The following is a 12,937-nucleotide window of genomic DNA, read 5'->3' on the forward strand; positions in this document are numbered from 1 at the left end:
TTTTTTAATGATTACAATTATTCAATTATTGATTATAATTCCTATATGATAATAGTACATTAATTTGGGGATCCAATGTGTAAATAAACGGTTTGGGGTCAGTTACATTTTTGTAACAATGTAAAAATCTTTACTGTGACTTTTGATCAATTTAATGCATTATTACGGAATAAAAGTAAATTTCATTCGACATTTGACATTTCATTCGATAAAATTTGGCAGTTTATGCTAATTTAACGCTTGATGATCATGTTAGCTTACAGTACAATGCTTCTAATCACTTGCTTCTGCTGCTTCTAATCGCTTGCTTCTGCTGCTTCTAATCGCTTGCTTCTGCTGCTTCTTCGCTTGGTTTCTGATCCGGGGATTCTGCACTATTTCAGAAGATGTGTAATAGCGCCCCCTACCATATAACAGTGAAAACATAGAAAGCAGGAAAATTCTGTCAATGGCGGGGAAGCGTTGTGTCATAAATGACGGAACATTGTCAATGGCGGGGAAAAGAATAGGTGTGGGGAAAACTGATCTGCCGAAGTGATTTGTCCATTTAAAATAAATTTATCGTCGGCGCCAATAGCCCCATGGTTAACGCGCCGACATATAGCGCAACTGCGCCTCCGGCGACCCGAGTTCGATTCCCGGCTCGGGGTCCTTTGCCGATCCCCTTCCCCTCTCTCTACGCTTTCCTGTCAAAATCTCTACTGTCCTATCAAATAAAGGCACAAAAAGACCAAAAACATAACTTGCAAAAATAAATAAATGTATTTCTCTTTAAAAAAAACTTTACTGACCCTGGCAGTGTAGATCTGTGATTACAAGTTTTAAATGTGCAATAAATTGTGATTATTCACAGCAAACTGCGTACAACACGACTCCACCCTTGCACTGTGTTGGTCATGCATTTGGATTGCATTTGTGTTCTAGTGAAGGACTATGTTTCGGGTCTGATACTCATTACAGCAGGGGGTGGAATGTCCTAAAAATGTCCAACATGAAGCTGTTAACTTCACAAAACATCTCCACTGGCAACTGAGGGTTCCTGGAGGTACAACCGAATACCCTTCACCGATCTGCCATGTGGGAAATCTAAGCACGCCATTGTAGAATTAATTTGAACTGATAAATAGTGACCCTGCAGTCACAGTGGCGTAAACCACAAATTACATGTGCCCCTTCCCACACAGCCAGCACTTATCCAATGAAGGATATCTCTCAAGGCTGTGTGCTGGCAAGACTGCATCTGGATCTGCATGTTATTCATTATGGAATGGGAGGAATATCATACCTCACCAGACAATTATGTAAATTCCACTCAAAGGTAAAACATTTTCTGATTTTAAGAGGCCATTTGTTGCTAGTGGAGTAAGAATATGGAATGTGCAAACTAGTATAACTCGTATTAATTGAAAAAGATGAAAAAAAGGGAATTGGCCCTTCAGTTTCTCCTTGAATTCTTAATAAGACACATGGATGAGGCATATGGGCTTTTAAAAATGCATGACCTTTAGTAATCCAACCCAGATTGTGAAACAAGTGAAAAAAAATGGAATCAAACAGAACAGAGGGAAAGAAAAAGAACATTTCAGAATTTACAGTGTGACCTCATACACACATCAAACAATTGTAAGTGTTGCACAACTGTTAGAAAGAAAAACAGTCAGAGCTAATAAGCACCCTTTTCTCGCTTAATGCAAGTTATGACTATAAATTCCCGTATTTTTGAATGGCTGCGGTTTAAAGAAATAGTTCAGCCAATAATAAAAATGCTGTCACCACCAAACCTGTATGATTTTCTAACCTGGACTTTTTTTTTCCACATAATTAGAGTGAACAGTCAAGGTCCAAAATGACGCAAACCCTTGTTTGGTCTTAAAATACTACTGTCAGGATTTACTAAAGACATGCAGTGAAAAATTTGCTCTTAAAAGGCATGGACACAGTTATTTTTGAGGCTGACATTATTGCATTATGAATAGTAGGAGTTTCCCTTTCAGACGCATGGGAGGAGAGTATATAAATGAATCATGCAAGGTGATTTACTTTTAGGAGGTTTGCGCAAGTCAATTTACTGGTATTTGCGCCATTATTTACTGGCCAAAAAAAGCATGTCTTAAACCAGACGCTAATTAGCGCTGCTCTTGGTAGATTGCGTTGGTCATTGTGGAAATGATCCGGCTGCATCTGTGTTCTTGTGAATCTGGCCCTTAGTATTTTGCATAGAGTACCATACGTATCCATTAACATGCTTTGTTATGATGCTCAGATTGCAAAGCCATTAATCATTATTTGCCACTTACACACAGCAGCTAATTTGGTTGTCAAATCACTTTTTAGAGCTTAATCCTAAATTCGCAACTTTGGATGGAAACATGGCAAATGATGACAGAATTAAAAATTTTGGGTGAACTAACTTAGGGCAGGGAAATATGAGAAATAGAAATTGTTTTTCTAAACAATGTGTGATATGTTCGCATCTTAGCAAAAGTTTCTTTTTTGGTGAACACAAAGTGCATGCTGTCTGTCAAGCAAACAAACTACCAAATATTTAATTATAACATTCAGAGTAGCTCATATCCTATCTTGTTAAACAAGAAACTGCTGCCATAAATAGAAAAGAGAAGTGCAGTGAATTCGCTGGAAAGCTGAACCAATTTGGAGACAGCTTTGTTTACTTAAGTATTATGCCTGAGGACAGGCTCTGATTGCAAAATCAACTGGGTAATACGTCATTCTGCCTGGAGATCCATCTTTTTTTCTTCCTGATGGGTAAGAAAAAAGGGAGTGCCTGATGTTTCTCAATATTCAAAAAAGTCACTTCCGTGCTCACACAATGATAAATCCTTTCCCAGCATCCAATTATTCAAAGCTTCCAAAAGCCACATGTACTAACCAAAAACCATCATCCGTTCCCTCCCAGGACTACTCCCAGATTTAACATTGGACAGCAAGAATTTAAAAGTATTAATATTGTAACAAACAAACAAACAACATAGGCCCAACAATATGCTAAATGGTCAATGGCATGTAAGATTGTCCACAAAAAAGAAAAATCTAGTTTAAAACACATTGTCACATTCTTATGAAATGTACTATTTGTATTCATGATGGTTTTGGGAATTTATATATATATATATATATATATATATATATATATATATATATATATATATATATATATATATATATATATATATATATATATACACAGACAATGTGTTTTAAACTAGATTTTTCTTTTTTGTGGACAATCTTACATGCCATTTAGCATATTGTGTTAAAAATGTTAAAAAGACCCATACATATATATATATATATATATATATGATACACAATATATATATACACACATATATATATATATATATTGTGCATCTTATGTATGGGTCTTTTTACCATTGTGTATCATACTATTGTTGTCTTGGTGTATTTTCCCCCACTTGGAATTGATTCCCTGTTCTGTTTAGGAGTATGCAAAAGGAATGATTATGAACAACCCACTTCTTTATTAGCCTGAATGGATTTGATGGGCAGACAGACTGGATGCTGGGTAATCCAGCAGGGGCTGAGCTATGTGACGAGAATGCTGTGTGTACGATTACAGCGTGATTGATGCCCACTGCTGGGGGGATTATTAATGATAGCATGTTGTTTAGTGAAAAGATAGACCCATTTATATTTCTCATCAAGACGCCACTCAGTTTAGATGATTCAATATTAATAATTTGCTCTTAAAGAAAATGGATTTCTTGCGATGACGTGTTTTTCTCCTTTATCGTGATTTTGAATTGCAGAGGACATTCGAGCGTGTTCCGGTTTCGTCTGCGCCTTCATTTAGATGGCAAGTTTACCACATAAAAATGGGTCATTTATTTTCTTTCCCTGCAGATCTCAGCACTGCTATCGATGCTGCCTAGGAGAAACCTTAAACAGCCTGACAGTAACGCGAGTGCTCTTAATAAAATATTTGAAGTATTTCATAAGGATTGTGGGGTAGTAGTGGGAAATTTATGGAGGGGTCAGAATAATATTAGTATTTTGCAGGCTGTGGTAGAAGCGTTTTCCTGAGAAGGAGGTTCTTGATCAGTGGTTTTTAACTTGTGGGTCATAAGCCAAAAAAAAGTTGTGGGTTGTTTTCGAAAGGGTCACAGACAGCAGAGAAAACAATGATTAATGTAAATAGCATTATCATGAGCATCAAAATTCAGTTGATGTTTATAAATTTGGGTCAATGACATGACGGTTATTTGTTTGCTTTAGTAATTTATTCAGAAATAATACATCCAAAATTTAATTAATTTAATTAGTATTGTAACTAGGATTTTAATTAGGAGTGTAACTGTTCTGATATTATAAAGAAGAAATTCTTAAAAAAAAAAATCTTAAAAATAATATTTTAATATTATTTCTTGTGAATTACAATACCTGAATGCTTAATGATATTGGAAAAACTTGTTCACCAACTCAAATTTATGTGGCACAACCGACATGCAGAAAATAAACAGGAAATGAAATCGTAAGTCTCTTAAAATATCAGATACATTGACCTTTTTATTACAAAGTGAGTTTAGTTCAGGTTGTAAAATATCATATCATGTGGTGTGACTCTCCAAAATGTTTTATGATATTTATGAATGAATAATTCATAATATTTGGGAAAAATAATACTTTTTGCTTTGAAAAATATAGACATAAGTGTACAGTGTACTTCAAGGTGTTACCTTGACATTTTTACAATCTTTAAATTGAAACTTTTCTTTTCATTATTTAAATTTTGTATATATTATTTGGTATTTTTATTAATTTGTGTACATATATACATACATACATACATATACATATACATATACATATACATATATATATATATATATATATATATATATATATATACACACACATTTATTTGTATATATATATATATATATATATATATATATATAAATACCAAATGATATATAAAAAATATATAAAAAATGTAAATAATATAAATAATATGAAATAAAAACGTATCTTAATTTCATCATTGTGAATGTGTATGCAAAAATCCCGAGATATAATAATTAAAAAAATATACATTATCCATGCGTTAACGCATTACCATTGACAGCCCTACTTTTAATATTATATTAAGCGTATACTGTATATTGACAAAATACTATGTATTGATGTTTTAATATAGTTCGGATCAATTATTTGGTTAATGAAATAGTTATGAAAGCAGAATCATTAAGTGGAATCAGAACCAGAATCATTAAATTCCTGCCGATTCCCATCACTAATCCCAATTCTGCCTGGAGGAGCAATAAACCCCTGCAAGGAACAAAGAGATGAGATCACTTGCCACACAGCACATGTCACAATGATGAGAACAACTTGAGAACATTAGCTGCTCCTCTGAAGCGCCAGTGAAAATGTGTGTAACTCCTTCCATAAAGCAGCTATTATGCAGTAAGATCATAAGTATATGCTCACACAATAACACTGACCTCCTAAAAATAACCTCGTGAGAGGCAGGAAATGAATCAAGAGAGAGAAATAATAGTGTGGCCATTACATGGCATCAACCTACAAACTCTCTTCAATAATTCACCAGTACAACTCTCTCACCCTCGCCAAACTCCCTTACATCCTTCAGATAAAAAAAGATTTTTCCTCTTATTTCTCTCTGGCTTTTCTTCTCCCTTGTTTATGCATTTTGTATGAGAGGGTTTGGCAATATCTTTCTAATAAAGGGGTCATATCATAAGGAATTGAGTTTTGCTTGATCTGTTGAGATAAAAGAGTTCATTGGACCATGAAAACATACAGTAACTTTCATAACTCAGAACGCATCCATCCCCATCCAAAAAGAGCATCTATTGAAACTGAGCTGCAAAAATGACTTGTTCTGAAACTCTGAACTTCCTGCCGTTAGCTAGATAAATACATATGACCTCCCACATTTTCCAAACAACAAGACTTATTTGGCGTCCAAATAATGAGGAGGAAGTAGAACAGATACGTTTGTTCCTAAACAGTAGAAGAGCTAATGGTAAGAATACAATGTAGTCAGGTCCCTGGTTATTTTAGTTCAATATCAACTGTTTGAGCAACACTTTAGTGTTTTTTTGTGAATCTGTTGCGTTGCGGCGTTCCTAAAAGGATGGGGCAGGTAAAAGTTGCTTATTTACATGTGAAGAGAACACTGACGTAGAAGTTTTAAAAGAAACTGTAGCAAAAATGGCCCATTTATTTGTAAGGATCAGAATATTATTATAATTATTCTTAAATAAAATGCAGGGTTCCTACACATTTTTAATTTCAAACTTCCATAATTTTCAAACCTCACTGAAGATTTTTAAGACCGTATTTAACATTAATGGTTCATACAGCATAAAGTGCAATCATCTGGAAATATTTTCTCCACTTTTTTTCCATTGGTTTTTTCGAAAGTGATAACATGCGCTTACATAGTTAGAAGAAGAAACCTGGATGCCGGGACGCAAGAATTGATAGTTACATCTCATATAGTGTGTCATAGTGGACGACATCAGACACTGTCTGCGACGCTTCACACCGTCATGACAGAAAGCATGTTTAATGTTCGACAATCACTAAACAATCACTAATATTTTGCCATGAAATCACTCTGCTTCACTCTACTTTTTAGAAATGATTTAGTAATAGGGGAAATACTCTGGCAACACAATGTTTTTCCATACTTTTCCAAACTGCGTATAGGAACCCTGAAAATAATTGTCGAAGGCGAAGCTTAAAAAAAACGTAATCTTAGTTTATTTCAGCTAGTTGCCAAGGTAAAATTTCTCATTTTCATTTAGTTTAAGTTGAAGTACATAACTAAAACCTAATAAAAACTATATATACATACTTAAAAACACAAAAAATATAACATAAAAATACAACAAAATGACTAAAACCTTAACTAGAATTAAAATGAAACTTTTCTGTAGAAATCTCTACCGTCCTGTATATTAAAGGCAAAAAGCCAATAAATAAAAATAAAATAATATATTAAATGTTTGACCAATCAATGAGAATGCTCTCTTCATAATGCCCTGTTTCAATAGAACAGATGTTAATGGCATTGTGCCAAAACACTATGGTGGAGAGGATGTCATTATAACCATGTGACAAGCAGGGGTCCAAATCAGCTGATGCCTGAACAAAATTCCCCAGTATCACTTATTGAATTCCATATTCTCAATCCTCACCCACCCTCTTAAAGCCCACTCAAGTGAGAAGTTAATTTAACATCCTGTTGTCTCCTAACATGTGACCAAAGAGTCATGAGAGCAAGCCAAACCCTGCAGTTATTTCCATTAGCAGAGGAACAAATGAATAAAAATATTCAATATCACGTCTATACCATTCCAGCTGTATTTTTCCTTAAATAGCGCTGCTTTCAATTTTCATCTTCTATAAAGCACTGGACGTCTCTCAGTTGTGTAGAACTCCCCTCTTCATCGCCAAGCACTGTTATTCGCTTCAAAAAGTTAATGACAAGGCTAAACGCAGAAGATTTTCCGCCAAGTAGCCGTCACTTCGAGCATAAAAAGCACTTGAAGTCTTCCCCCCCCCAGTTTCTCTCAGATTTTCTCAGCTTCAGAAATGGCCAACACTAGATCTACCCCTCTGTAACAAATCCAGCGTATGGGAGCCTTTACATGAACAATGACTTCATATGTTGAGTTAAAGCCTTAATAAATAACACACCCAACGAAGTTAAACAGAATGACATCTTTGGATTTCTATACAGCGTGCCGTAGTTGTGTTTAAAGCCCTGGCGAGAACAAAGACATTTTAATCACGGTATGCAAATCCCTGCAGGCTGCCCGATTCAAGCAGAATCCCTTATGTTACACTTTCCAAGACAAGAATATGGTTTTTGAGCAGAACACAGTGTTTTCGAGCAATCTCCATTAAAGTCATTGGGAGCCATTTACTCAATTGTATCACTCACTGACAGTTCATTCATCCATCTTGTCAAAAGCTGTTATGTAAACAGCTCTATCGCCTTTTACAAAACAGCATTCAACAACCTAGCATTTTTCCAATGGGAAGTCGGGCATGTAAAGTGGAGCCTGTCTTTCTAACTGGCAGCATCTATGGAAAAGCTATGGAAACTGCTGTGTTTGAATATGCCGTTCAAGCCAATAAGAAACGCAAACACTGAATTACAGGCCATTTAAAGACTGGAAGCGCTGCTTAGAGAGTCCAAAACTGAACTTCTTGTTTTGTCATGTATGTTCTGTGATAAAAAAAATGTATGTCAGTGAAGCATTTATGAGAAGGCTGATCACACTAACATTATTCAGTTTCATTTCACATACTGGTCACTTAATAAACTTTAGAGTAGATGGCATTGAGGGTCTAGTTCTATAAAATCCTGAGGGCTTCTGTACTGGAACACCCATTTTTCAAAAAGTTCTACAGAGATTCTTGTAAGTCTGTGTTTATCATATTGATTATTTCAGGTATAAAAAACAACAACATAGTACTCTCAGCTCAATTGAACACTTTTCATAATATTTAAATCCAATCGCACAGACCGTAGTTGAGTAGCCAATTAGTGAGGTCAACTATGATCTGTCAATTTTCTTTTTAGTATATTTAAAATCTTTTTCAATATTTATTGTTTTTAGTATCTTTTTAGCATCACCATATTTTTAGGACAGCGTGTCAAGTTAAAAATAGTTTAGGAGTATATTAAAACCTAAACTAAAAAAAATCTTTAAAAATCTCTGAATCTCCGATCTGATGGACCCAAAATCAGCATATTTATCCAGTGCTTCTTTAAAACCTAGTCGATTTTGAAAACATGTATTTTGCACATTGTGTAAACACAATACGACAGATCAAATCTAATCAAACATGGTTATTAACATAGTAATACTATCAGTGTACACTGCAAACACAAAATGATCAGAGAAAGACTGCCATTTACAGAGAGTAATTACTTGGTTGAGGTTATCTAACCATCAGCCAAAAGTGGGACGAATCGTTGTTTTTGAAATCACAGCAGATCTTTTTGAAAAAATATGTTACTCACACAAGCAGACGGACTGTGACGGACTGAGACCTCAGTGTAAAAGCAGGCTTTCAGTTCATCTGAGAGTTCTACTCATACAACAAGCTCTCGACTCAACTCGACAGGCTAAAAGCCACGAGTGTCTGTTTCAATCATCAGCTGAAAGTCACTCATTTCTGTTTGTGCGCCAACAGTGATAAAACAGCCGGTTCCCATACGGCAGCGCAGCCCATCGTCAGTCAGGTAATGAAGATAAGGGTCTTGTTTTGCTGATTTGACTAGTTAGACCACAGACTCAATTACTGAATCATTTGGCATCAATCCTCCAATCATTCATTCTTTCTTCACTCAATTATACATTGCAAACAGTCTTTATATGAATTAATAAGCCGTAATTAGCCTCTAAACAGTGAGGCCAGAAACATACTCCATGCATGTACGCAAACACAAATGTTTGGTCAATACATTGCAAGAAAGTGGTAGTGTTGTAAGTAATGCTTAACATGATTTTTTTCATTATTGTGGCAGTAAAAAAAAAACACAAGTTACGATTTTCCACCGATTTCCACACTTCTTAACTTAAAAACACTTTGTACACACTTTTTAACTCAGTTATTGGTTATTTATTAATATCTACATCTACAGATAAGTAGCACCATTTAATGAGACTGTAAGGGAATGAGTAAATGTTTTAAATAACAGGCTATTATTTTCAAGCCTATTATGTAAACTTTGCCAATTTTCAAACCACTTTGTATTGTTAAAATGTCAGTAGTATATGTAAATGAACAACGTTACCTGGCACAAGAAATTCCCATTTATTTCCCAGCTTATGCAAAACGCAACATTGGCTTTTTAATTAACTGTTGGAATGGCAGTTTCTTTCAGTTTATCCCCTCCGTTCGGCCTAAAACACTGTGTTCGTGGTCATCCACGACACTACAAACACAAAGTTTTTCAGATTTTTTTTGCAGCCTTTATCAACAGCCAACAACGCTCTGGATCCTTCAATGGAAACTGAAGATAACGCACGTCCACTAAACGTTTATTCATAGAACACTTGTGCTAGGGTCAACACCATTCATACAAGTCAACAAGTCAACACCATTATGACTAAAACTTTGCTAAGAAGTATTTCATACTCAAGCAAGGTGGTTTTTGATACTGGTCAAGCCTATCCAATAGGAGCAGTCTGTGAATGGCCTTGAACAGCAACATGCCCAGTGCATTATGGGTGTTGTAGTTTTCCAACCTATTTGGCAAAAGGGAAAACAACAGCCCTTTTTCTGTAGTCAGGAAGCACAGATTTCAATAGGCAGCCAAGTTTAATTAAAAGCCCATTTTCTAGCGGCGAATAACCCCTTTAAAAATTCGACATCCCAAAACAAAAATGGAAACAAATTTGCAACCATTTAGATCAAACAGCTTTGCATAAATATAATGACAAATCACAATAGTAATAATTATTAATAAAGTTATCATGAACTTATTATTGTTAAAAAACAAATTAAACAAATTAAAAATTACTTCTGCATATTGGTTATTGTACACACTGTAAAAATAATCTGTATCGCAATTGGTCATAAAATGGCAATATCCCTCAATCTCTGTGGCCTGACGCATTTTTGAACACTATGACGCACAAAAACATGTTTGCGTTCACGTACTTGCCTAGAGTTTGTTTCACAGTTTATAAAAATTCCACTTACCAAATTCATCACAGACACTCTCGTTCTCAACCAGCGTAGGGTGCTCGAAAGTGTCCCTGCAGTACAGGATCTGTGTGTTGTTGGTGAGGGAGGCGATTCCTCCCAGGGCCAGCACCACATGGTCCGTCAGGAGGGAGTTTGGCCTCTCCCGAAGCCGAGCGATGATGGAGCGGTACCGACAGTACTGGGGGTAACTCAATACCAGAACCTTCTTTCCCTCTGCATCATCACCTAAAGACAAGAAAGAATAAAACATTTTTAAAAGAGAGCATTGGCATTTCTGCCACACAAAAAGTAACTCGAAATTGATAAAATTGACTTAAAATAACTTTAAACCTTTAAATAAAATTGTTAGTAAATTTCACAAAAGTAACATTGAATTAAACGTTAAAATATGAAGTAGAAAGTAGAAAACTTTTTTTATAGTGTAAGATAATGAAGGACTTAAAGTAAAGGTCCCTATATGTGCGCAAAACAGCAATACTATGTGCCAATGCCTGGAAAAATAAAAATGGCTTTCAAACACTACCGCATCTGCTACTGGTCAGACCAACAAATAGTCCCGCCCCATTGTTACGCCATTGGTTGAACCAATGTTGATATGTCAGGCTACTCTGGATATTCTGATGGCACCATACTGCATACAGATGGTACTTTACCAGAATAAGTCTCTTGCCGCTATGAGTACTGCCGTCATTTCAGCAGCAAATCTGACTGATAAATGCGAACATTTCAAAGTGCGAACTTTTTCCATATAGCAGTCAACCTTGCGTTACCAATGGACTAGATCTTACGGTTGCAGTCAGCGAAGATTGTACCAAAAACATTGTAGTTAATGCCCCTGTTTTGTTATTTTCTTACGCTGCTCTGATTGGTTAGACGGCCCAGTCTGTTGTGATTGGTCTACTGCTTACAGAGTGTGTTGGAAACAAGACATCCAATACCATATTTGAATTTCAGCTTTAACACAATCCAACTTGTGTATTCATTGCAAAAATAATGTTTGACATCATTTGATGAGTCATAATGCTACAATGGCATACAGCTCAAAGATCATTGATGAATCCCGTTGTCTCCAATATTAGCTTGGCAGTAATGATAATTCAATCCAAATCAAAGCGCTGTGACTTCATTTAGCTAATCTTATTCTATAATGGAGGATTGTGGAGGAAAGTTGCTCCCAGGGGTGCGGATATAGATTTGTAGGCTTTTATGTTTTACTATAGCCTGAGCTGCTGGTTTAACATGACAGCTCTCTGTTAGGATTGGCAATATAAAAGATTCTGGGCAGGAAGCCACGTCACTCAGTTCTTGGAGATCAGAGATCTGAGCAATAGCATTTGCCTGTTAGTCTTCCCATCAGAAATCGAAAAAAAAACACCCCTCTTGGCTGAATCAAAGAATCATCGCATCTCTAGACCTCAAACCTGACATCTCAGAATTAAATTTGCAATATGACACGCAAGTCGCAAACCTCAAACGATGGCATCCCTGGAGAGAACAAGCTATTTTGCTTTATTCACACACAATGGCCGCAAACATTCTGTTGTATTGAGCTATAAAGCAAATTTTGAAACGTATTGAGCTATAAAGCAATTTTTTAAACGTATTGAGCTATATAAAGCAATTTTTAAAACATATTTCTAATTTGCACCACTAGTATCACCAAACGGAACTGCAAAAATAATGAGTGTTTTCAAAAAGGTTTCCCGAACACTCCCCCCATCTGTCATTGGTCACACAAACAGATTCCACCCCAAATCTGCTCATGAGAGAAAGATGAGCAAACACAAACCATCTAAAAACTTCACAGAACAGATGCACGATCATTTGTTCAAAAATAATTTAGTTGACCTCGTATTATTATTGCTCAACATATTTGATCACATTTGATGGTGCATGACTACAGCGGCCTGTTTCAAATGAAATATAGAGACTGCAGTCTCAAATGGACGGCTGTAGAGAAGAGAACATGAAATATTTTGATTTATACTGCTTATTCTTTTATTGGACTTTTACTGCATCCATTACATTTTCTTCTTGGGAAAGCACATTTCCTCTCATTCTTTTTTATCTGTCTCATCCATTTTAAAAAGCCTAGGCATTCTAGACAATCCGTATCAGACAATAAAAATCAATAGTGTCATAATGGTGACATTATCTGTTTAACTGATATTTAAAACATGGAAGACTTTAATTC

The 12,937-nt window shown here is 35.6% G+C and overlaps 1 protein-coding gene across 1 annotated transcript in view; it reads right to left on the bottom strand.

Annotated features, from left to right (window-relative positions):
* The window catches only part of arid5b (AT-rich interaction domain 5B), a 110,836-nt gene that overhangs the window by 62,109 nt on the left and 35,790 nt on the right, over positions 1–12,937 (bottom strand). Inside the window, exon 4 of the mRNA XM_084135296.1 lies at positions 10,738–10,968. Coding sequence (XP_083991422.1) covers positions 10,738–10,968 — 231 coding nt within the window. The remainder of the gene's footprint in view (positions 1–10,737; positions 10,969–12,937) is intronic.

The sequence above is a fragment of the Abramis brama genome (assembly GCF_963993115.1).
Source record: "Abramis brama genome assembly, chromosome: 14".
Classification (NCBI taxonomy): domain Eukaryota; kingdom Metazoa; phylum Chordata; class Actinopteri; order Cypriniformes; family Leuciscidae; genus Abramis; species Abramis brama.